The sequence below is a fragment of the Hesperophylax consimilis genome, chromosome 1, assembly GCF_061612785.1.
Source record: "Hesperophylax consimilis isolate HC1 chromosome 1, BYU_Hcon_1.0, whole genome shotgun sequence".
Lineage (NCBI taxonomy): Eukaryota > Metazoa > Arthropoda > Insecta > Trichoptera > Limnephilidae > Hesperophylax > Hesperophylax consimilis.
This window is the reverse complement of record NC_142836.1, coordinates 32,391,992-32,419,469: the sequence shown is the minus strand read 5'-3', so window position 1 is coordinate 32,419,469 and position 27,478 is coordinate 32,391,992. Positions and strand designations below refer to the sequence as shown.

At 33.5% G+C, this 27,478-nt stretch overlaps 2 protein-coding genes across 5 annotated transcripts in view; both read left to right on the top strand.

Annotated features, from left to right (window-relative positions):
- Nucleotides 1-8,364, top strand: part of LOC149426674 (ATPase family AAA domain-containing protein 2B-like) — a 47,657-nt gene extending 39,293 nt beyond the window's left edge. For all 3 annotated transcript variants that reach the window (XM_089632802.1, XM_089632793.1, XM_089632786.1), the window contains exons 24-26: nt 473-738; nt 834-934; nt 2,477-8,364. In XM_089632802.1, coding sequence (XP_089488928.1) covers nt 473-738; nt 834-934; nt 2,477-2,694 — 585 coding nt within the window. In that variant the 3' untranslated portion in view covers nt 2,695-8,364. The remainder of the gene's footprint in view (nt 1-472; nt 739-833; nt 935-2,476) is intronic.
- A 2,707-nt stretch (nt 8,365-11,071) lies between these two features.
- The window catches only part of LOC149426673 (monocyte to macrophage differentiation factor), a 28,204-nt gene continuing 11,797 nt past the window's right edge, over nt 11,072-27,478 (top strand). Inside the window, exons 1-2 of one of the 2 annotated variants that reach the window (XM_089632775.1) lie at nt 11,072-11,101; nt 18,155-18,285. In XM_089632775.1, the coding sequence (XP_089488901.1) occupies nt 18,157-18,285 (129 nt within the window). In that variant the 5' untranslated portion in view covers nt 11,072-11,101; nt 18,155-18,156. Of the gene's footprint in view, nt 11,102-17,883; nt 18,070-18,154; nt 18,286-27,478 lie in introns of those variants that run through there. The other variant, XM_089632769.1, reaches the window with a different exon arrangement.

The window sequence follows — 27,478 nt, the reverse complement described above, 5'->3', positions numbered from 1 at the left end:
AACGTTAAATAACTTTTCCACATATCTAATATTAAAACATAAAAACTTTTCTTTTCTTACCAGATTTACGTAAACAAAAATATGTTTTAGACATTAATCGTAAAAGTTAATTAGTTTAATTGAAAAATGTAAAATAACTTTTCCAGGAATCTAATATTAAAACATAAAAACTTTTCTTTTCTTACCAGATTTACGTAAACAAATATATGTTTTAAAATTTTACGTCCCTCTTACACACACATTCACGTTACGCTGCGTCGGCATTGAAAAGGGTGACCATTCCTTATATTGATGGGGCCAGGTGTGTTTTCAATCATATTGGCTTCATCCACAACTTACGCTTACAATATTGTGACTCGGAAATAATTCAAAGAATTCAGTTTTCCGGCTTTCAAGCTAAATTTCCGCTCACATGTTATGCTAACAATATAACATTCATCTATTTTATCAGAACATTTTCTTTTGGATACAGGATTCAAACAACCCCATCATCACTGATGAGGAGTCCAAGGAAAACAAGCCACTCTGTCCATCACCCATCCTGGAGGAGGCATCGGGTAGCCCCGTGAAGGCCCGCGACCCGTCCTGCCCCATGCCAGAGGAGCCCCGCTCCCCCAACAGTTCTGCCGCCAAGAACGACTTTGGCTCTGGATCCGTCAAGAAACTACACCTAGAGGACATGGAAATGCTGTTTGATGAAAACACAGTGGAGATGTCCAGTACTAAAGTCTTAGATAGGTATGTAGCGACGTTTTTTTGAGAATCCAACTACATTCATGCATATGTACATTCTTCCTATTCGATGTTCTGATATTGTTGTTTTTTTTTTACAGTCGTCTTTCTCCTGGTCGCCACAAGGATCGCAGGGGTTCTAGTATGCTAACATCCACTCCACATAGAAAGAAATCTTCTAGTGTTGAACATTTCATCTGCGGTAAGAACAAAACACTTGGCTATTATACAGATATTTTTCCAATGGGCTGCGGATTTCTCTGGCTGCGAAATATGGCTTTCAGCTGATACACCATACGCTTATTGTTGATTCAATTTTATTGGAATAGCTTTTGAAGGTTATCAAATCAATTGCTGTAGAAATTCATCTATTAGAAATCAACAGGACACAAAAACCGAATTTCCATTAACAAAATTACGAATTATATATTGAAATTACCATCACTTTTGACCTTTCAAATTCAGATATTGGAAGTAAATTCGTTGAAAATACGAAATATTTCTTTAACCCATTGGCCTCCGAATTGTTTAGCTAAAAAATTGTCCTTCACATCCGAATTAATTTTGTACCAAAGTTTTGAATCTGCAGTGGTGTACTAAATGTTACACAACTTTTAAACTAAACATGCAAACGAAACAATTTTTTTTAATTTACTTGTGCATTGAATTAAAGTATTTAAAAAATATATGCAGTTTTAAAAAAAAATAATAATAATATGATTAAACGAGGATATAAAAATATTTTTTTTATAAGAACTATTTTTTTTTTCTTTTTTTTATAATTGGATTAAGAAAAGTTTTACATTAATCATACTTATTACCATAATATATATTTTTTCAATTTGGGCTGATGTTAGCCGCACACCACGCATTGTACGAACAAGCTTGTCAATTCCCGAACCACACGCCATTTTGAAAAAATTCAATGACGTTGAAATATAACAAAATTTCAATCGTAAATATCAGGAAAAAACTGTACCAACGGAGTCCTGCCAATTACTACGAAATGAATGCTTAATTATCTACAGAGCGATTGGCATTTAAAATTTTAAACACAGATGTCAATAATGTATCCCTTTTTCATTTTTAAGCCGACAGACATCAGACCCGTCGGGACGGCGTCGTTTGATTTTAAGACACATCGCCGTACACACGCCGGGACGGCGTCGTTTGAGGCCAATGGGTTAAATAGAATTTTCACAACCCTTCAAATTCAAATATTGATATAAATTTGCAATAATTTGGCATGTTTCTGTGTAAATCGAAAGGGCAAGACTATGTTCTTCATTGATCGAACACGGGACATGATGTTTATTATTAATAAAAGTGTTTTAAATTTTACACAACTTATAAACAACTATTAATGTAGAGTAAATTAAATTAAGGTAACCAGTGGCAGAGTTGGTATCGCGTCTAGGTCCCACCTAGGCGTCGTGAGTTCAATTCCTCGGCTGTCTCAGTCGTCCATCACAACACAAGCAACAGTTTCCGCTTACTGTGGTGGTAGTAGGAGATTTCCAAATTATTAGCAGGTTACATATGTATTATTTATTTTTGCAAAAATCTAATTTTTTGCAAAAACGAACCAAAATAAGCATTTGATTACGAATTAACAAATTTCTAACTAAAAAACATTTTGTGTGTAAAAAATTCTGAAGGCTTTTTTTGGCAAAAATTATCGAGGTTCGAATTAACGCAATTCTACTGTATTTTTATTAAAATAATATTTTATCAATTATTTCAGAAAATATGAAGGTGGTAATCAACAGAGCAGAATTAGATTCGGTATTTGCCAAGTGCCTGAAGGGTCTCAAAGACATCCGACTGAAGCCATTGCTAGAGTTATACTGTCAACTGGAACGAGTGATCAATAAGTACAGCACAATATACGACAGGTCAAATCTGCCGACCGAACTGAAGGCGACTGCGGATAAGTTCATTAGCGTCATGTCGCACCAATAAATGTAATGTATGTACTTTGGACTGAAATTTTAATACAAATGCCATTTTTTATTTGTTTATACCTTTGTAAGTGAATCTATGTCTTTTTTTCGTATGCTGTTTCACATTTCACTTTACAGGGAACAATAACTTTGTGAAATGTGAATGACAGCAACAGTTGAACTGTTTAATGTACGTATTGATTACTAGTTTATTCCTCTTTGACTTCACTTACAACTAATCATTTTGTTTTCTTTAAAATTCCTGTTAGAAGTAAGAAATCACTGCAAATTGACTGAAGCAAACTTTCGAACCATCCCGCCTTTAATGTTTTCTTACTCTATTACAATATGTAGTATGAACTATATGAGTTAATCATTATTATTATGTCTTACTTCTTAATTGTCCTTTCATTTTTAATCTTAATCTGTCTTTAATTAATAGTTCATATTTAAACTTACGTTAATTACGTTTTTAGGTTTCGTGTTTTTAGTTAAGGTTTTATTTATTTAGTGAAATTTTATAGCCTTGAGATTTTAGGCTTGTAAGCTTAGTAGTAAAATTCTTTTTTTACGTTAGTGTTATGCCACGTATAAACAGGACAAAATTTCCGCGAGTCACACCGCTTCACAAAACACAAGCAACTGCAAACGGCGCGAAACGCCGCTTGCTGTCGCTTTATTCCTTTCCCATAAATCATGGCTCGTGGAAATTTTGTCCTGTTTATACGCACCCTTAAATGGTTACCATTTTTTTTTTTCAAATACATAACCGAATATTCTCCATTCGCAACAGAAAAATTTAATTAGTTTAAAATACTGACAAAATAACCTTTCATACTATTATCAGTTGAATCTTAAAGTCAAATATTTATTTACAGTTACTTTTCTAATTAAACTTCTAGACCTTATGTTGTAATCATTTCATTTATGTACTGATTTTTATTTACAAAACCAAGACAACCTGGTCTTGCTTTTAAAATTGTGTAAATTGTTTGTTCACTTGCTTGTTTAAGCCTGGCTCAATGTAATGTGTTGTGTAATATAATATTACCAAAGTTATTCTTCCAGTTTAGCAAAAATTGTATCATGATGTAATAATCTTGATTAAAAACAACTTATCTGCTTAAAATTCATGTTTTCTTAGTGATATCAAAAAAGTAATCATATTTAAGAATGAAAGACAACACTTAAATATTCTAATTTCTGATATTGTTAACTGTTGATATGAGAACTGGTAAGTAGTTATTTTATTGCCTGTTGACCTAGTTTACCTAGAGTAGTTGTACTTAAGCAGGGATTTATTGATTCTCCTGTGTTAGCTTAACATTTGTTTTATGGAAAATCTGTTCAAATTCACTGTGTCAGCCTTTTGTATATAGATGCCTTAATTCTCAAATACTTTGTTTATTTGTTGCCTCTTATGCATTTAAAAAAAAAAAAACAATATTCTTTGTTGTAAAACTGAGTTTTGCCTAAAGGTACTTGTGTTGTTCTTACCACTCTCTTTTGCTGACCACAATAACCCCTAATAAATATATCTTAATAAAAAGTCATTAATCTCAATATAAATGCGTGCACAAATTTGTTTTAAGCCATTTTCTTTTATAAAATCACTTTATTCAAAATAAAGTGGTTTAAAACTAATTAAAGTGTTTATTATTGTAATAATGGCAAGCCACAAAGTAAATGCTTTTTACGAATAAGTAATTAATCTACCTCATTAATCAGTTTCCTATCAAAAAATCATATCTCAAGTAAATAAATATTCACACTGAACTTAAATAAAGTATGGAAACAATCAATTTATACCGATTCATGCAAATCGTTCACTGTCCGAAGCCAATGGAACTATTGCACCATGAATTAGAATATTTTACGAAGCTGTAGGATAAAAGAGGACGGTCTCGTGAATAAACATTCATTTCAAGCAAGGTTTTGATTCTGTGTACAAAATTTCCAAATAGATTATATGTACTTTGATTTCATTATTATTTGTTATGTGATATATCAATTATTACCCCCAACAATTTAGTAATTTTCTTTATAATTTGTCGAAATTTAATCCCACAACATTTTGTTTCAAAGCCAATTCTCATCATTAATTCATTTAATCTAGAATAATACCACGTATCCCCTTATTTTCTATCCAACATTTGAAGAGGTTTCATCGATACTGGCCTGAGATTACGAATGCTATTATTTTTCAGGAATAGTTTTTATACAGGTTCACACATAAATAAATAATAATGTAGATAATATATTGTGTAGAAAATAGTTTTTATTGTACCTCCATCCGGCTTTCTCATTATCCTTCCAAAGCATTATTTGTGCGATGATGGAGATGGATTAACCCCTTCAAGATGGATTGTCCCAAGGTCGCCGTTTGTCTCTAATTTTATGGTTTATTGCTCTCAATATTATTCAGATGTAAATAATAGTATTTATTGCAAAAACCGTGCTAAATATGTTATACTACTAGATATCTTATGAATAATTATCTTTTTTTTTAAACAAATGCTGATTTTGTTTTGTAATCAATTAATTTCATATAAGCTTCCTAGAACTTGTATTAACCCTCTGAGACCTACATAAATTTATCTGATGATAGCAACAAATTGTTGAGAAAATGTTGTATGGATTCAAAAAAAATTCTCGAACTTTCAATATGGTTCTTTCTGTGTGGCGATAATAATAATTATCCCATTATTTTGCATTTGTTAGTCTTCTATTAACCCTATCCGATATGTGTAATTATTAAGGATTACGGTTAGACTAAATAACCCTCAAAGCGGTCATTATCCCCTGATAAGTCCAATAATTGAACTAATTATTAGTAAAATTGTCGACTGCTAAAAAAATTACAATGTGTCTTTTTTGGTGGGTTTACAAAAAAATGATTCTTTCTCAGAATACACTAAGGACGAGTTGTTTCGGAGAATTTGAACAATTCATCAAATTTCAATGTTAATTTTCAAGTTCTGTGAAAGATTTTTTCAAGTTTTGTTTTTTTTTCAGTTCTGTCAAGAAACCAGCCTCTAATAATATAAATAACAGAACTTGAATAGGACTTTCACAGAACCCGAAAATGAACATTGAAATTTGATGAATTGTTCAAATTTTCCGAAACAACCCGTCCTAAGTTCTTCTGTGTAAATATAATTTAATAAAAAATACAACAATTTAAGTGATTACGAATCCTTATTTTTTTTTGTTTCAATGTTACTCAAGTTATTTTCAAATACAGAATGCTGCATACTTGTAACCAAAATTGGAAAAAATTCCTATTAAAATCATATCGCCACATGGCAATAATAAATATGATTTACCATAATATTACATTTAACTCAAATTAAAATCTGACAGTATTTGTTGCATTGTAGTATTTTTTTTATAGAAAAGCACCGCAGAGTGATAATGTAAGAGATATATTAAGGACAGGTTGTTTCGGAGAATTTGAGTTAATTTTCAAGTTCTGTGAAAGTTTTTTCAAGTTCTGTTATTGTTTCAGTTCTGTCTAGCAACTAGCCTGTAATGATATAATAAAAGAACTTGAATAGGACCTTCACAAAACCCGAAAATGAAAGTTGAATTTGATGAATTGTTCAAATTCTCTGAAATAACCCGTCCTTAATGTAAAACCCACAAGGCATGCAGCTATTTATTAACTTTAAAATCTCATGTTTTAATTTCAGTCACTTTTGATGAAAAATTCTTTGAAAGAAGTTGCGGTCTCAGAGGGTTAACCGCTTTCTGGGTGATCATGGAAAAACACACAAATGCGTGTTCGCTGGGGAAATCAATGACCTAAAATAGAAAGATTATTGCGAAATCATTCACCCAGAATGCGGTTAAAGAAATAAATAACTGTTTTTACGCGATTAAAAGTGAAGCCAGTTGTTTAAAGAGATATAAACATGTGCCTTTGCGATCTAATGGCTGCCATGACATATTATTAAGTCCATGGTAATATTGCAAATATTGTGGGACTATTCTTAGAATTTTTAATTCTTTTATCCGAAAATAAACGCAAATGGGGTAAACGTAAAATTTTACCCAAATATGTATAATTCATTTCATTTTAATACAAAGACATTTATTTTTTTTAATTGTCTTTGCATTTGGTATTGTTATGGAAAAATTTATGATAAATAAAAGTTTTTTCCACTTATAAGGTGTTAATCGAATGTTGTGATTAAATAATAAGTAAATCATTGTATACTGTGTATTGTAACCATTCTCGAATGTACTGAAATTATTGTAGTGTTGTATTCAAGAATTTTGAAGGGCATGGCTTTAGACTTATGACATGGATTTTCGAAAGCCGTGTTACATTAAAAAATGTATGTTCTAAACTTTCACTATTCTTATTTTATTCAATTTTTTTTACTTTGATGCATAATTCACCACTAACATTTCGTTCCTCTACAAAAAAAATATAATATTATCAAGCCTACAGCAAGAGCCATAGACATCAAAATTAATAGACTAGCCAATCGGGGAAAGGGGAACAAACTGACTTGTGTGGAGCACGGGAGGCTGCGTGACTGCCCGAATTGCGACGATTTGTCAATAATTGATTCTGACAGTATTCAGGCAACTCGCAATGTAATATCAGCATTCGGTCCTGGAAAATAAAAACTACTTACGAATTACTAGTCCTTTTTACAATGGTTTCGAGCAACTGCTCCAGACGACAGACATTACGGGCGATTTTGATGGCTGATTAGCTAGCTGTTGTAATCGCTGGTCATCATGTAAACCTTTCGCAAATTGCTGGTTGCGTAAAAACTTAACTACATATCTCATTTATCATTTCGCCAGGCAATTCGTTTAAGAAAGAAAATTCACATCCTGCGCAGAAAAGTCCCACAATGGACAGCGCTGCAAACCTTTGCCTTGCTTTAGCCAACTTTTCAATTTGCGCTCTTCGGTGGTCAATGTATTCCTGATATCATAGTTTATTCAAAGCATTCTCGAATCCTCCTGGTGGCAAAGTCCAGTGCAGTCCATTTGGTTGAAATGATACCTACATTTTATGTTATGGCAAGTCTACTAATTTGAATGTCTTGGCAACAGCGCATTTTAAGTTAAATAAAATATTACCCATGTAATATATTGCTTACTGCGTAGTGAAACTTTCTTTTAAGTTTTTTAACATTTTTTAAACAAGAAAAAGAAAACTTCTTAAGTGAATTTCACTATACCAATATGTGCTAAACTGGGACACGGTGTGTTTCACAGATTTTCATTCATATGTTTTGGTTTTTAGCTCGCTGCAAAAAATGTGTACGATGCATTCAAAATAATCTTATTCCATTATAGTTTTTTGTGTCTTGAGCAATTTCCAAGCCTTGAAATGAAACACTTATACTTGTTATAATTATTAGTTTGTACCTTTGTATCCAGCTAATGATTGCCTTTCCAATGCGTCATGATACCTTGACACAACTTTCTTTCTCATAACTTTGGATTTACTACGGGCGCTGGATAATTAATTAAGTTTACTGCAATTGAAATTATCCCTACATTATTCTTGTCAGAGACTGAAAATAATTATTATATTCATTGAGAACTAAAAATAATGCATGTATGTGATAAACAATTAAATAATTTTCATTATAATTGAATGTGTTATTTTGTATAACTCAATCGTGTGTGTACGCCTCATTACCGTCTTCTTACAGTTACAGAGATGAAGATTTTGATGATATACACATTGGTGTGTTAATAGATTATGTAAATACATTATTCAAAATAGTTGTATTCTTTTTTATTGCTTTTCTTTGTATCCCAACATTAAAACATTTACCTTTGTACCACAAATTTACATTTGCTAAGACGGTTTTCCCTTTTTTGTGAAGTTTTGTATTTCTACTTCTACAAAAAATTTCACGCTCGTTATCAAGCAATATGTACCAACATGTCGAGTAGGCTGATATGGACTAATGGAGGACCCCAAAAATGATAATATATTATCTACATGAATCACAAGAGTCATTGGTCATCAAGGTCTGTGCATATATCCAAGATTAGCATATAATAGTAATAGATTGTGCGGAGTCACATTTCATCAGCAGGGGCAAACGTAATCCTGGACTACAGCAAAAATTACATATGGAGATTATATGATATGTAATCAATCATTTCCATATTTTCCAGTGCGTTCATCTTTTTATAGTAGGTAAAAATTTCATGAGATGATAGTAGCGACCTTTAAGCCACCAACTACTACCTGTTATTTGGAATGGTAGGTACCTACGTAATTTTATATTATATTCAAAAGATCTTATTAAAGTCATCAGTACAAAAAATATAATTTGCATAAACTTTTGGTTGAAGATATTTCGTATATTGTTTGGGGGAGATTGGGTAAAAACGAGACACGAGTGGTGGCAAACTGAATATTAAGGTGTCCTAAATAATAGTAACCGGACAACTCAACGCACCCTGAAAAAGTGATACAAAGTCATTAAAAGTGATTAAACAAAAACTAGGTAAGTTTTTTAATCACTTTTCAAAGGTGTGTTGAGTTATCATGGAACCATCATAGAGACACTTAACCCTTAAATGCATGATTTATTTATTTTTCTGGAAAAAAAAATATTTTGTAGATATTTACATGCATATGCAAGGAAATATAAAGATTTTTTTTTGTAATTTTTTAATGATATTTGATTAAAAAAAAATTGTTGCAGATTTACAACACCATGTATTTAATAAAAAATAATATGAACAATTTACTTATGAAAAAAAATAAAAAACCTAAAAAAAATTCTCAAAACTAATAAGTGTACCGGAAAAATACGAGTTATTACATATAAGTATTGTATTATTGTATCTACTTACCTAAGAAAATCAAAATAATAACAGCAAAACAAAACTGTAATTCTAACCTCCAACCAATTTTCGAGAATCTTCACTTTGTGAAAGAAAAAGTGACATTTGACATTCGCGAAAGAAAAAAAAAGGTGATGCCACTCGATAAAATATATTACCGTGAACTTGATAATTCTAAAACGGCATGCATTAAGTATACACCAAAGAGTTAAAGGTGGTTTGAACGGTATGTTGCCGTTTTGCAACAGTGTGCATTTAAGGGTTAATACGCCCTTAAAAAAACACTGTAGTTGTTAGATAAATATGATAATGAGAAGTAAGTATTTCAGTTTGGGGAAATAATGCATTTTAATAGTTATTTTGTCAAAATTAAAATCGATTGTTCACTTGGCGGCCATTGTTATTGATGTGAAAGTTTTAAGGTTAGTTTTTTTTCTTCTTTTATTTTACCCAAAATATGATCCTTAATTGGTTCTTAGTTTGGGTTTAGTTAAAAAAATAATTGATGAAGCTAGCCTGAAAAAAACAATTTTTATAATGTGACATGGCGTGAAGAGAACAGTCAAACTATTCGTTTTTTTAATGAAATAGTTACTAAAATGGATTATTTTCTATTTCTGGAAACTGAAATAATCACTTATCATTATTATTTAACTGATACAAAGCGTTTTTAAAATTAAATGTGCCTATTAAGTATTTCCCTATTTTCTGTATATTTATCTTATTTTGTCTTTTTTAGATAATGATTTACTCTATAACCAACACAAATATGCAATGTTAGCCATGGATTATGACTAAGGACTGGTTGTTTCACAGAATTTGATGAATTCATCAAATTTCAAGGTTAATATTCAAGTTCTGTGAACGTCCTATTCAAGTTCTGTTACTATCCAATTACTGAAACAACTGGCCGATGATGAAAAAACAACAAAACTTTCACAGAACTTGAATTTCAACTTTGAAGTTTGATAAATTGTTCAAATTCCGTGAAACAACCCGTAATAAGAATGTGTAAACCAACTTGATGGAATCACAAACTCATTTATCAATAAAGTCAAATCAACATGAAATTCAATGCCATAACTGGATAATTTTGTATTGTTTAGGGATATATTTTTAAACTTTCTATTAATATCCTAAATACCCTTGCTTGTAATGTTTTTGGAAACAAAAAGAATCTCAGATTGAAACTTAAATGAATATATTATTATTAATACTTATTTGCCAGTATAAATGGAGTCTGCCAAATGTTTAATTTCCAATGATCAAAATCGACATTCATGACCAAATGATTGTTAATTAGGAACTTTGACCTTCTTAATGACATTTTTAACTTACTGCTAAATATTCATGAGATTTTAACACATGTTAAATACTGTGCTATTGGTAAAAAAAACAAACTCTTTCATGAATCACTTTATCCACCGTCACGTATTCTTAGTGTTATCAGTATTGTCTATGTTTATTTTACGAACTGATGGATTAACATGTTCAGCGTTTACTACCTTTAATTTATTGACTTCAGATACGCAATGCGTTTTCACGCTTTTATTGTACTAGCTTGGTGCTGAATGCTTGGAATATACTGAGTAAGTATACTATAAGTAGTCACGAAAGTATGAAGAACCCATTCTCAACTTAAATGCTAATAAGTAATAAGTTTCTAAACTCACATGCCGTCATTGGAAAACAATAACCTTTTCAATAAATAATACTTTGCAAGGTTATCGAACTGCAATTGATTTGCATCCAATCATTTTAATTTCTTTACAGATGAATGTCACGCTACTTGCGTTTAATATGTTTACAATTTCCTTATTGAATTTGCTGCGGAAATAGTAGATCAAGCATTAAATATAAGCAACAATGAAAGAAGGTCTCATTGCAAAACCAATTCTCATAGAATTTGTAGAGCGACCGTATGTTTTTAATATAATAATTATTTCTTTTTCATACATTACAATAATTATTTATAATACAGGCTTCAAGAAAAAAAGTGGGTGTGTCAAGCCTACGCAAGACAGAAGTGAAACTTCTAGTTTCAGCTGATGCTTGGCGTGGCGCAGTTCGCTGGTGTCTGAGAGAGAGGAAAGAAGAGAAGAGAGAGAACGTTCGTGAGCGGCTCCCCCACCTCAACAAGGTTTCACTTCAAAAATGCCACAGCCGAGAATCGAACCTCGCTTAACTGATTGAAAGCCAACCACGCTGAGCACCAACTGTAAGCAAAGCCGCATAAATTGATTATATTATGTAGGTTCTGAAAATATGAGAGCTTGTTATGTTTTATAATGTTACCTACATCACACCCAAAATATAATATATTTTTAAAAATAATGTACAATGTATAGAAATAGAATCCCACACAAGATCGCGTAGTGCGCTCTAGCGAACGGATATTTTATCAGAGGGAGATAGTTTTAATTTTTTTTTCTGTAAATTATTACATATTATCAAAATAAATAAATTAATTAAATAAATGTAATACAATTATCATAATATACGGATTAGATAATAATTTTAATCCAACACAATAACGCAAAGCGCGCTCTAGCGGAGTAATGTTTTATCACAGTGAGATAAGTGTTTTTATTATTTTGCAATATTATTTTCTTTTAAAAAATGTTCTGACCTACTAAAAAATAAGATATTGAATGAAAAAGGCGTTAAAAACAAAAAAATAATGTGCGATGGCCGAGAATCGAACTCGGATCAACTGCTTGGAAGGCAACTATGCTGACCATTACACCACCAACGCCAGTTGTCGGGATGAGCTAAGAAGCATTTATATGTTACTTCAAAACTTTGACTAGATCAAATGAACTTTAATCGGTGGTGGGGGTACCCGCATTTTCGTTTCGGTCATGAGTCGGTTTTACTCCGGTCCTCGAAATTGCATGACGCGCGTAAAGAAGTTTCACTTCAAAAATAGGTAAGTTTACAAAAAAATACTTCCATATCATTATGTATTTATGCAACAACAAAAAAAATGCAATTGAACTCGCAAAAAAGTTTCCTAAGAGTGAGATCGGATATTTTGTGGTAAACAATTTGCGAAGGATAAATGACTTGTGATAAATTATTTATTTACAATAAACAAAGCATGTTTTTATGTGTGTTATCGCAAAGGTTAATTGACTTCATATTTTATCACTCGGAAAGATTTCGATAACTCATATCTTGACTAACTCTGCGGCAAAGAAGATCCTCGATTTGGAGAGCACTAATAAATAAATTGCGCTCTCAGTGCTTCCCAACAATTAGGTAATCTCATCTTCACTATCCCTTCTTTATCTCCTTCCCTCTTCAGCAACATTCTCTAACCGAGGATCCTTAAAATTAACAAAACTAGGATTTCACTGCCCCGTCAGTGAGTTTTCTTATTGATTAATTGTCTGTAAATCCTTTTATATTTTATACTCGCCACAAAAGTTATTTTGAACGTTAGAGATTAATTAGGATACATTCTTCTTCTGGTGCCCTCTCCTATCACAAGTTGGCTATCATCGGGGCAATCTTCACCATCAGAGATGTGCTTTATTTCAAATAAATCCATTTCAAATGGAAATGCAAAATGCAAAATGCGTATTCCACAACACAGGTGAACTCCTAGCGTGGAGGACAATATACTATACCATTGTTTAACAAATATATTAAAGAATAAATAAAAAAAAAAAATAAAAAAAAAATGCTTTTCTAAAAACCATTTTGCATTATGCATTTTAAATGCTTTTTTCAATGCATTTTCCATTTTAAATGCTTTTTTGCAACATTCTTCCTACTATCTCCACTCATCTGTTTTTCATAAGCCCCAAATATCAGCCGGTCCTCAACCTCGCTATGAGAGATAATTTCCATTTGTCAAGTTGCTCCCTGGTAGGAGCCCTGGCAATTGAGTGATACCATTACAAAAAAATACTGATTCAAATACTGAACATGGGGCCATGACGCTGTAATATTAAATGTTAAATAGCAGTTTCTAAGTTTTTACGTTGACAACATTAGTCCCGCGCAAATTTTTTGTGGTTTCATAATCTGTAGTCGTGGTGTTTTTGGATTTACCATCATGTAATATGTTTGTTCTACAGTGATGTCCATTATTAAATGACAAAATTGTTTGAAAATTCTATAATTATTTTGATTGTTTGACCGGAGAAACCATTTTGCATTTTCAATGCATTTTGAAAATAGGTATTTTGCATTTTGCATTTGAAATGCTTTTCTAAAAACTATTTTGCATTTTGCATTTTCAAATGGAAAAGTTTTGACCCATTTCCATTTTGCATTTCAAATGGTTTTGGGTACCCATTTTGCACATCTCTGTTCACCATGCAGCCCGTTACGGTTGAGCGGAACTGCGCTCATACTAGTTACTCGAATCGAAAGTTCGAATCCACGAGGTTCGGTGTCTTCCTCTACTATGTCTTTCATCAGTCTTCTCCCGGTTTATCAGTTGGGCAATCTTGTATTTGTTTGCTAGTCACGATATTTCCTAGCTATTTGAATGTTATTATTTTTAAACCTAGTACAACTTTGCAAATTTGGCCATTCGATGATGAACCTCTGCATTTTAGTCACGCTATCGGATTTTTTTTTTTTTTTTTTTTAATATGTTTATATAAAGTGAGGTACAGGATATAATATGAGTACATAAAAAAATATATTTACATTACAAAATATATTTATGTTCGCAATCTCACCAATGAAGAAACTGGTTCTTGTGCTTCGTGAGAGAGTTACACTAATTATAAGAAAAATAGAATCATTATGCTATAAGTAAGTATATATATGATAGGAACAATATATAAAGAGACAAAATCTAAATACAGTGGAGATGAGTATAGACTGATAATAAATATCAATTTCGAAGGAATTTTGAGGATGCGCCTATAAATCAACATTTCAAAGTGTTGCTTCAGTGTACAGGTTCTGTTCCGTACAAGAAGAGATAACGCAATAACCACAAACCATTCTGATTCAAATTTAGTTAGGTCACGGGGACAGAAAATTGTCTTTATTTTAACCTAGATGGGTGGTTTTAGATATTTCAATTCAAACCCTTACTTCTTGATATGGATCCACTGACTTTAGAAGAGGAAGACCTGCCCTAACATGAAAACCGGGTATCATTTAGGCGAGTTGGAGACAAACCACATGTCCATATTTTGGCATCATGAGGGTTCAAGTAATCTATGATCAGTTGTACGATGAACGCCGAAGAGCACACATTAAAATAACCAGACCCTGCGCAGAAAAGTCAAGTTCGCTAAAGTAAGGTGACGGTTTGCAACGCAGTCCATTGTGGGACTTTTCTGCGCAGGATCTGAATGTTCGTTCTTGAACAAATCGCCTGGCGTGACGACGCTAAAATTGAGTGCAGCGGGTAAAATATATAACAAACAAAATATTACATTTTGGAAACAAGTCCGAACTTTTCTTTACCCGATTTGGGATATGTAGTTAAGTTTTATACGGAACCAGCCATTGTTAAAAGAGCTAGTAATTCGTAAGCAGTGTTTATTTTCACGCACTAAATAAATGGTGATATTACAATATGAGGTGCCTGTATACTGTCAGATTCCTTTATTGACAAATCCCTGAGGGGGCAAGCCCATGCCACTCTCCCTACTCTGCGCCACTTGGTTTGTTCCCCTAGCCCTCATAGTCCAGTGCAATTAGCGATTCGCGATCAAAAATCGAAAATTAATGGTAGATCAGATTAGACAGAAGTACGAGACCTTGACTATAGTTTCTTACTCCTGGCCCTGAATAGCTTCTTTATCTGTCTCATCACCCAAATTTGTGGCGACTAGGTCATCATATTCCTCGTCATCGTCATCAACGAAGGCTTCTACAGCATTCTCAAATCACTGAAAAAGGTTGAGCACAACCCCATACAACTTTGTGCAGTAAATATTGTCCATCAATTACGTGTATTTTACTGCTTCCCAGTTATGTATTATTTGGTAGAGCCATGCCTTCCTCTGAGAAAAGAAACAATGGGACAGGAGAGAGTTCAAATTGGAAATATTCTTTAAATTCACTTTCAGACTTTTTTAGCAATACACATACGATGGAATAGCATTAATAAATCTATTGCCATAGTCATACCCTGATTTTTGACACTGCTGGTCACCGCCGCAAGAGAAACTATCGCATCATTACGTTTTAAGTGTAGGTTTCCAAAGTTCTGGTTGATAACTTTAGATATAGCAAATTTCCCCATCTTTTCATCCATGTGACAAGTGACTTTGCTATCCCAATCGTGCCACTGCTAATAGACATAATCACGTTTGTTTTAGGAAATGGTTCATGGCAAGCAAACCAATCAATGAGAGGTTGAACGTCTTGATCATCCCTCTTAATACTTGTAGGCCATCTCTACATGTTGCTCTGACGTTCCTGATTCAATCTCACAGAATGACTCGATACCCTCACAAATGTTATGCAGATAAACGAATCCAGCAGTCCAACGAAGGATAGAACTGTCTGTGATTCCCCGTCCTTGATCAAACCTCCAGATGTTTTCATTGATCTCATCAGTGTTCGATGGTCATGTCAGACCAAATCGCTGACCAAAATTTATAAGACCGTCTAATCGTAAAGTAGCCATCTTTTGTTAATCTTTCATACTCGATTGAATCCATCTTCTATTTCAATGTCAACATATCTTGAAGATACAGATGTGCACTTTTGGCGTAGTTGAAGTGAGCGTCTGCGTGAAAGAAAGGTATCATTTTTTGGACCGTTGCAAGATGGAGCTCCCAATTTTCAGTACGTTCTACTTCAATATACAGCTCAATTAGTGCAGTCATCTCAAAGTACTGAACCCTGGGAAGTAGGACGTTTTTCTTTTAAATTTTTCATTATATCTATCAGTTTAGATCGAACTGCCTGAAAATCCAGATTGTCCTGAGCATTGATTACCACATTCTTATCTTGATTTGAAAGTATGTGCTCCATAGCTTTACGTTCTTCATCACCAAACTGAACGGTGTTAAACATCAAGCACGCTAAAGCTCGGCGTACCAACATATTACCTCTAACAGCCCTTGAGTATGCATGACCTGAAAGGATTTTATCAATGTTATTTTATGCATAAATGGTTGCTAATAGCTCTATCAAACCGCTTCCAGCCATGATATACCTGATGCATCCCATGAATGACATCAGCAGATGAAATACTCCAAGCTCCGCTCCAGGCTCAAGACGTGACACGCGGCAACTGAAGGGAAATAGGGGGAGGAGAAGAAGGGGGGGGTAGCCCCCACCATACCGATGTGCCCTCTAGTAAATTTGTAGATGTATGTATTTAAAAATGGAAACAAAAATCTAATAACGTGATAGATTTTCTGTGCGTACCTACCTAAATTTGTTCATACTTTATATCGGTAAAAAAACTATATAAACATAAAAATTGCACATCTTTTTGGAAATTTTATGCTTTACCTAATTGGTATCAATAAAAAATTCCACTGGAAACGAGGTGTTTACGAAAAATCAAACTAGTCGCGCAAAAAACTTGTTTTTTTTTTTTTAAATATACGCTCCTTTATGACTTTCTACCTCGGTACCTATTAGAGATAGAAGAAAATTGTTCACACAAAAATTGTAGGTAATTTTATGTTCTATTATATTTGTTAAAATACTTACTAGCCGAAATTTGCATTGGAAATGAGATATTCGGGAAAAACTAGATTTTGGCGCGATTTCGGCCGGTTTTTTCAAAATGGCGGCGCGAACACAGGTGTGCCAAGGTCGGAAACTCAGATTTTACATCAGGGGATCAGTTTTTAAAACATATAAAAAAATTGGGACTACCGGAATAATTACGATCGCGACCTCCTTTTTGCGCTAATTGCACTGGCCTAGCAGAGCTGTCAGAGTGGTATATTTATGGCTCTGTCTATCCTTACTCTGTGTATTACTTTGTTATTAAAACAACAAAAGCAGTGAATATTACCTCATTTAAACATTTCCAAGCTAGATTAAAACTGTAAATTACCTAATTATGAAGTCTTACTTCCCTCCACGATACCGTTGATACAGAGGATCGATAATAATTATATAAAGATTTGTTTGTGTATAATTAGTTTCTAGGCGTATATTTATCAGATTATGACGTTGGAAAATAAGATTGAGTTGGGTTAGTATAAAGGGCAAAAATAATCTCGATTTTTGATAATCGTTGAAACATTGTCTTACAAGAACTACAGCATTGTTATCCCCGCTCTACTCTTTAATTAGTGACGTAGGTAAGACATCCGTTTAATGTTGGTTGGCGAGCCACAGCCGTTGGCTAATTTGTTCGTCTGTTTGACGTTCGCGGAGTTCGCTCGCCATATAAGCTAAGCTTGCCAGTGCGTTGTGCGTCCGCAACGGTCGCGTTGGGCACGGAAGAAAAGCTAGTGAAAATCGCGAAGTGTCAAATTCTAGTGTCAAATCATCTTTCTGCAGAGCGTGCGTAATCGTTCAAAGCTCGGCTAGATTTAATTGTATGGTTTCTCTTTAACTCAATTAATGAACCGGATTGACTGGCGCAACCAGCGTGCAGATATCTGTAATATTATATTACGTACTTTCTACCTTAATCCTGTCCCAGTTTGTCATATTCCACTTGAATAGAAAGTTACATATTTTTGTAGGTATGAGATTGGAATCGAAAATTGAAAAATGCCGAATGCTAATGAGGTACCGCATCTCCTGGGACCAGCTGAAGGACGTCAGGCTGATGAACAGCAAACCGTCCCATAACCAGGCGTATGTTCCTACCGAGGCGAGTACCTACTCATTATCCAATAATTATATTTACATTCTGTATGTATTTATTTTTAAATCGGTACATTTTTACCTTGAAAATAATGCTGCTCACTACGTAATTATAAATACGTGCCATTTTATATAACTTATCTATTTTAATGATCTATTTTCATTAAAAAAAAATATTTCATAATCATCCTGTTATCAACTATTTGTAGATTTTTTTTCGTAATTTTTCCGCATACAATAATAATTATAGACGATGTTAATCACTGTTGAACAACAATAATTATGATATTGTCAAGGATTCCTGACCTACTTGCCAAGTCAAGCAGGTAATTTGGTTGTTCCATAAGTGGGTGACTATTATAATAACTAGATTAGAAAACAACCAACAGATATAAGGACTTGTCATTATTACTTATTGGCTGAATAATCCTGTTTAGCACATTGCTTTGATTCATAATTCGCCAGGGAATCACCAATCAGTAACATATTACTCATCAAACGTTCTTACTTTGTTTACAGAATAATATCCTTTTTAACATGTGTTTTTGTTTTATAACATCGCCAACCAGTTGACATAGATAATCTGCTTTATCCATTTTACTTGCTAGACGGCATTTTTATCTTTGGCAGACAAATCTAATCATTTTTTCAAACAACTTTGATTCAAAATATTGCCAGCCAACAGATGTATAGACGATAAATTTACTTCATCAACAATCTTATAGTGATAATATTTGGATGATTTGTATAAAATCTTGAGGTGTTTTTGTGCAAAATCACCTCAAGGGCACTATACAAATATGTTCAAATTGAATAAATAGTGACATTGAAATCTGTTTAATCATTTAAATACATTCTCTCGATTTTAAAGATAAAGAACAAAGGTTTGTAGATTACCAGTGGCGGTTTGTGACTTTTCTGTGAGCTGTAGGTTTTTTGTGTGTTTTCTGTGTGTTTTCCTAAGCCAGTCGTCCCACTGGCTTGGTAACGGTACAAAATCGACAAAAACTGGAGACCGTGCGCAGAAAAGTAGACTACGGTTTGCAGAGCAGCCATTGTGGGATTTTTCTGCACAGGTCTCCGGTTTTTGTTGATTTCGTACCGTTACCAAGCCAGTGGGACGACGAAAGTTGAAAATGATGTTGTAGCTGAAAATATTTATGCATTTTTATTATCATTATAAATTTAAAAAAAAATTGTATGAATTTTTTTCGGTTTGGGGATCCATTTCCCTAGAAAAAATTGAAATTTAAAAAAAAAAAAATCCCCGACAACATCATCATTAATGTTGTATTTTTTAATCTTACAACACTGAGAAGTCACGGACCGCCACTGGTAGGTACTTGTTCTTCCAGTATCAGATTCAAAATATTAGCTTACTTTTATCAAAATCATAGTTAATTAGTATTTATTTGTAGATTGCAGGTGTTCATAATGTCAAATATAGGATTAAAGTAATTAATATACTGTGATACACTTAAATCACAGTATCCGCCTTTATATGAGCAACTGTTGATGGCAAAGATTAGTAATGATTGATGATGGATAATAAAGCTTGCTGATAATTACAATGTAGTTATCAGGCAGATTACTGTATTGTCGCACGCCGCAATCTGACCTTTCAGTTTTAGTTGATCAACTTTTATTGAACAACAAAAATTGTTTGAAAAAACTTGATTAACTTTGTAAACCAAGAAAGGTTCACACTTGTCAATATGCTTTCAAGTACCATTCAAAAGAGAGTTGATCAACTAAAATTGAACGTCTGAACTCGCTAATGCGGTTTAATATACAATGAAATTCATGAATAGATTCCAATGTTTCCTTTTTTAATGAATGTCCTTTTTAAAATTTTCCTGTAATTATTATTTAATTAAATATTGTATTCAAAATATTTCATCCACAAATTGAACAATTTGGTGTATATTACTATGATTATAAACGGTGGGTAGCTATTTTACACTTGTTTCACTGTGATTTGTGCATCTTTAAATGTGACATTATTATCCACTTGAGCGATTAGTTGTATATATGTACATTTACCATACTATTTAATTAATACATAAACATACGAACTGCTTACTGCGGTTTAAAGCCAATGAATCCACATAGATTTCGCTGCCTATCCCATATTTTTAGGTTCTATAAATTTAGTACATTAGGACAAGCGATCGCTCAAAACATATAATAAATAATTTGCCAAAAATCGCTCAAGTGGTCTTAGAAATAATTATTTTATTTAATTACTGTAATAATGTACGTACAATACTGGACATAACCTTAAATGGCAACTGAGGAATGAGGGCCTAAATCATCTTTGGGGATGCCGTAAGGAGGGTCGTTTTAAAGAAATGAAGAAGTATGGGAGGGAGGAAACACAGGGGGTGATAAATCATTCCATAGTTGAGCTGTTGAACACAAGAATGTTGTGAAATGAGTAGAAATAAGTTTAATTCCTCTGCTAACTATTAAATAAAAAGACAAGCTAAAAATATTTAAGTACATTTTTTTGCAGAACCTTTTTATTCAGGGTTTACATCAATTTTCATCTCAACATTTTATTTTGTTCGCTCCATTTGCACTGATATCAAAACACATTTTTTTGAGTCCTGATAACATTTACATTCAGTACATATTGATAAAAATTCACTCAGTGCAACCACCACAAAGAATCCTATTAGTTACTATAATAAAATATAATTAATTAATTAATAATAAAATTAGTTTATAAAATCATTGTCATTATTGAAATCAACTTATCAAGACAAAGAACGAACTCACCTGTTATCAGAGATAGGATTCATTGTTTCAAACTCATTACCCTCACTGTGCTTTGAACAAAAATGAAAACTAACAAACCATTATGCCATTTCTGCAGTTCGCCTCACAACTCTGTCTCGACACACATTCCTTGCTTCTTTCGTCTCTTACATACTCTTCTATTATTCTAACTCTTGTCACAACCAGACTCAAGAATTTGATTTACTTGGGTATGCCGTATCTTCCTTGTGTCTATATACTCCTCACACTTTTCCGTGCATCCGCTCCACATGTTCAAACCTTGTTCACTGTTTTTTATCTTGTTCGCTGCACTTTCTTCAGCAGTGCATTCTTTCCGGATGTCCATACGTATGCCTCAGTAATCTGATTTATACAGCATTCCGTCTACTTTCATTCTTCCTCTGCCAGTTCCTTGCCTCTCTAATATGCTAATAAAAAGTTGTCTAAATAAGCGAGGCTAGCAGTCCACAATGGACTGCTGATACCAACCCTGATGTATATGGCAGTGAGGTACGGAACAAAACATTCTGACAAATATTTTGGAAAATCTTAAACCATAACTGCCCAAAAATTCTCAAATGCAAATAAGAAGCAATAGAGAGAGTGTGGATTTGTACATAATATTATTATCTGGTGTTGTTAATTAAAATTAGTATATTAATAAAACAAATCTAGCTTTCCAATGCGTATGCTTGATGTTTTAAACATCCCGCCGTTTATCTTTTATAGCCTTTTGAATGAAAAAAATATAAAAAACATAAAACACTGTTAACACAAGTGGTTGTGTCCTTAATAAGAACTTTCACTTCAATAACGAAAGTATGATAATATGTATGTTTATATTTGTATTAATCAAAACAGGTAATATCATGATTGATATACAATTTAAGGCGATGCTATACGTAGTAATGCAAAATCATGTGTTTTTGGTTTGAAAATTTGATCGCCTAGAAATGTTTCAGATGCTTTGATTAAATACTGCGAGTAGAATACATCTTGGCCTAAAATAAATCGAGTATTTTTGAGATAAGTCTTTTTATAAGCCCAGAAAAAATAATGTATAAGGCCTATGAAAACTGCTTTAAAGTTCAAAATCTCCTACTTACGAACCATTTTCGGTTATGATTTTATTGTATAATGTGGCAAATTAAGTTATTTATAAAATGATCGAAAAAAAATTAAATATTTATGCCTGAACATCCACAAAATAAATATGAGACTATGGCATCCTCATCTGAGGTATTTTGTAAGGCTGAAAGGTAGTGGAGAGAGGAAGGAGATGGTGAAGAGGAAGATACCAGTTTTGCACAGAGAGCGGACGTGTTTTAACCGCTCCGGTTTGTTTAATCCTTTCAGAAGGTTTCCCTTGTTAAGAGATCGTTGAAAAATGTTCAGCATCCGTGTTTTATATAGTGCTTACCTTCTTATTTCACGAAATGCGCGTAACTTCTACCGTTTAGCCGGAATTTGCAATTATTATAGCATTTTAAACCGATTATATTTTGAAAGTGAAGCTAGAACAGTATTATTAGACTCTCAATGCAGTCGAAGATTTTATACCTGACCCCTCAAGTGTCAAGTGGTGTCGGGATTTACGGAACCTCTCCAACCGAGGATGTCGCCTGGAGGACAGATAAGACATATTTTGTTTAAAGTTTTTGTTTTTGTTTTTATTTTCTGTTTTTGTTTATGTATTTTGTTACAGATGACACACATAAACTTCACTTTGACTTTGGTTCAAGATTTTACTTATAGCCTGCGATAAGCGAGCCCTAAGGGTCTGAGACAGAGGTGTGAATCGTCGGATCACGACAATAGAAAGAATTGTATTTTTTTTTTTTTTTTTTTTTTTGCTGGATTTTATTTAGGTATTGGAGCTAGGAAGGAGTCTGAAAGGGTCGAGAGGATTCACTAGGTGGCATGAATGGCTGGGGGGTGACTGGAGTGACTAAGGTAGACTAGGATGAGGTGATTTTGCACAGCGGTGCTGCCAAGGTCTGTTATCTATGTGAGGATGTTGTGTCGGCGCTCTTTATTGGCAGCAGACACATTTCAGCGCTATATTAGCGGCGGACACATGCCTGAACGGATGACGAGCCTCGTGCTGGCACAGTTGGTGGACGGGGTAGTCTCTCTCGCTGCAGCAGCTGGTACAGTTCCTTCGCTACCTATTCTATTCTTGCAGCAGAGTCTCCATCTTCTGTCTTCGTCGAGCGTTACAGCGGTGCGTGCTGCCAAGGTTTGTTGTCTATGTGAGGATGTTGTGTCAGCGCTATTTATTGGCAGCAGACGCATGTCAGCGCTATATTGGCGGCAAACACATGCCTGAACGGATGACGAACCTCGTGCTGGCACAGTTGGTCTAAATAACAAATGTAGATCCAAGGAAATAAATTGTACAGCGCCCTTGAGGTGATTTTTCACAAAAACGGCGCTATACAAATTATCCAATTATTATTATTATTATTATTATTGTGGGAGTACCTGACTATTCAGATCTGGTCACCAAACACAGCTGAAGCCATTTCAAGCAACGTTTCAATTCTGAATAGTGGTCTTACACTAGGGCGATTCTTTTTATTTTTATTTTTTATTGTTGATACATTATTTTACAATATTTCATATTTTAATTCAGTAATCTTGGCCTCACTGGGTTGTTTACCCGTGCTGAGGCCCCCATTTTATAATGTAAGAATTTATACATTTAAAAAAAAAGAAAGAAAAACAACATTGAAATAAAGATAAATTTAAACTAAAAATAAAGATTAAAAATTAAAATATAATTATCACACTAAAAGAAAAATATTAAAAGAGAATGTAAATCGGCATTTATAATGATTTATGTGTTTGTGCGTGTTGCGTGTTTTATATATTTTTTTGTGTTGCGTGTATATGTTTTATTCTTTTATGTTATAGAATTTTGGTAATATTGTCTTTTTGTTCTTTAATCCATTTTTTTTATTTTGTGTTTGAATTTATTTTTATTTTCCTCAATTTTTGTTTCAAGTGGAAGACTGTTGAATGCTTTAATAGCGTGGTATTTATGGTGTCTTTGTCCAAAGGTAGTGTTTACCGTCGAATTATATTCTGAATGAATAGATTGTGAAATAACACATTAATCAAATTTAATTTACTTGCACCCGCCGGGATTCGAACCCGTGACCTTCGCCTTGCTAGTCGAGAGGCTTACCCCTCGACCATGGAGGCTATCATAAAGATACCGTCGTAACATACTTTCAGTGTCGCCCTGGTGAAATATTCAGAATCGAAACATTGCTTGAAATAGTTTTAGCCATATCTGGTGACCAGATTTAAATACCAAGGATACTTCTCGACCATCTTCTTCCCCATATCTTTCCCTTCAGCCTCACAACATACATATGGGGATGCCATAGTCCAGTGTCTTCGGGCGCTTAGAATTCTAATGTCATTGCATAAGTGTATGCGTGATTTGAAATTATAATCCTACGTAATACGTAAAATTATTCAAGTTCAATGAACTTTTAATTTTAAACATTTGAACTGATGAATATAAATCATATCAGATAAGCGATAAAGTAGGTACCAAAATTATTAATTAATAATTCTTTATTTGAAATGTGTATTTCTTTTGTTATGTTAGACAGATCTAAATCTGTTAAAAATTGACTGATCTCAATCTGAATCTGTAATGACTTTTAAATTTTCTAACAGTGGTCGTTCAAGAGATAATTCTGGTTGTCTCTCTAATTATTTGTCAGCAAAAAATTATTATTAAGAAAATTTGTTAACAATTGACTGATCTCTATCTGAATCTGTAATGACTTTTAAATTTTCTAACAGTGGTCGTTCAAGAGATAATTCTGGTTGTCTCTCTAATTATTTGTCAGCAAAAAATTATTATTAAGAAAATTTGTTAACAATTGACTGATCTCAATCTGAATCTGTAATGACTTTTAAATTTTCGGTAAAATTTCGATCGCGCTGGCCTCGCTTATTATGAATATTTTTTAGATAAAACCTTTAGATTCACCTTAATTACTGTACGACAAAACTTTTAACCTTCGGGGAGGTGGAAAATGTTGCAATAAAAATTTCAATTACGTAAAACTAAAATCAGCTTTCGTTTTGTGAAACGAGACCGTCCATTTTCAAACTTTTATTTGTTTATTGTCAAATGTCATTTTGTTTTGTTGGTATTTCTGTTACTATAGGACAAAACGAACGGCTAGAAGTAGCTAGAGACAATCGCGCGGGCGTTTTTTTAATGTTAAAAAATTCCGTCAAATTAGTATTTACCTAATATGCATGCATTATGTGCGTTGTGATTGAAATTTATTAGCTGGATTTTATTTTTTTACGTTCAAATTTTATTTAAGTAAACTATATCTGCGATGTTGAGCGGCTACGCTAAGTTTGTAATACAAAAAAAAGTGCCCCTTTTATAGCGCCTGCTCGCGTCAAGGCAAGAAAAACATCCCAGTTTTCAATTAGTTTAGCGGCTACGCTAGGTTTGTGTAACATGGTTTGTGATTCAAAAAAAGTGTCCCTTTTATACCGCCTGCTCGCGTCAAGGCAAGAAAAACATCCCAGTTTTAAAATAGTTTAGCGGCTACGCTAGGTTTGTTGTAGTTTTATATATATATATAGATATATATTTTATATAGATATATATATATATATATCTCAAAAACCATGTTACACAAACCTAGCGTAGCCGCTAAACTAATTGAAAACTGGGATGTTTTTCTTGCATTGACGCGAGCAGGCGGTATAAAGGGGCATTTTCTTTTTCATCATAAACCATGTTACAAAAACTTAGCGTAGCCGCTCAACATCGCAGAAATAGTTTACTTAAATAAAATTTGAACGTAAAAAAATAAAATCCAGCTAATAAAATTCAATCACAACGCACACAATGCATGCATATTAGGTAAATACTAATTTGACGGAATTTTTTAATATTAAAAAAAACGCCCGCGCGATTATGTTTCTAGCCACTTCTAGCCGTTCGTTTCGCCCCATAGTAACAGAAATACCAACAAAACAAAATGACGTTTGACAGTAAAGTTTGAAAATGGACGGTCTCGTTTCACAATACGAAAGCTAATTTTAATTTTACGTAATTGAAATTTTTATTGCAATATTTTCCACCTCCCCGAAGGTTAAAAGTTGTGTCGTACAGTAATTAAGGTGAATCTAAAGGTTTTATCTAAAAAATATTCATAATAAGCGAGGCCAGCGCGATCGAAATTTTACCAAATTTTCTAACAGTGGTCGTTCAAGAGGTAATTCTGGCTGTCTCTCTAATTATTTGTCAGCAAAAAATTATTATTAAGAAAATTGACAATATTTGTTTTTGATAGGCAATAATCCTTAGGCAAATATTTTATAAATACTTTCAAGTTTGATGGAAGGACTCTCCTAAATAAATATTCCATTGAAATGCTTGAAATAAGTAGGTATATCAGGCCGGCTCAAGTACTCGGGCGTCTCGCAGATTCTTCAATAATTACCAGCAGCTAATGCTATGCAAATCACAAGTACGCCCAATAACTGAATTTGGGAGCCACCTCTGGGCTGGAGCCCCACAATACTTGATTCTGTGCAAAGGAGGGCGGTCCGTCTGATTGACAATCCATTGTTAATAGACTGATTGCCATCTCTAATTCACAGACGCAACGTGGGCATGCTAAGTCTGTTCTACAGGTATTTTAATGGAGCCATCAGCATTGATCCCCGATGCAAGTGCGTGAAACTTTACGTATACGAGCGGAACACCCGTTCACAGTTGATATTGGTTTCGTGAGAACTTTCCGCATCTTCGACTCGTTTTTGTGTCCGACGGCTCATATGTGGAATGAGCTACCAGCACCTGTTTTTCCTCCTTCATATAATCCAGGCCTCTTCAAGACCCAGATTAATAAATCCCTACCTTAACCTCTCTCACAATGCTTTATACTGTATAGACGGAGGCGCACTTGTAAGGTGTAACATAAAAAAAAAATCTTCACAAATCCTACAATTATAACATTCTGTGATTTTTCACGGGTTTCCACTAGTGCGTATATAAAAATTTAAAGGCCTTAATTAAGGCTGGCTGGGGTGTTTGCTTCCACACCATCCAATATTTATTTGTCCGTAAAGGGGCTATGCACCATTATATTACAGAGAAGATTACAAATTTGACATACATGCAATTAAAGGTCATGGAGGCAGTTTTACTATTTTGTGACATGCGTCAAAAGATAGTTGCCTACCTGTGTATAAGTGATGTTAAAAATGTCGATGGTCAATGCAGAATCGTTAAGCAGTTGAGTAGCATTGATCAGCGAGTTCTGATAGGCAGAAATTCTCGCTTTCGGAGTATAAAAAAGTGCATGGGATCTCCCACGAGTATACTTGTTAGGCACATATGAGTTAACCTCTTTAAATATAAG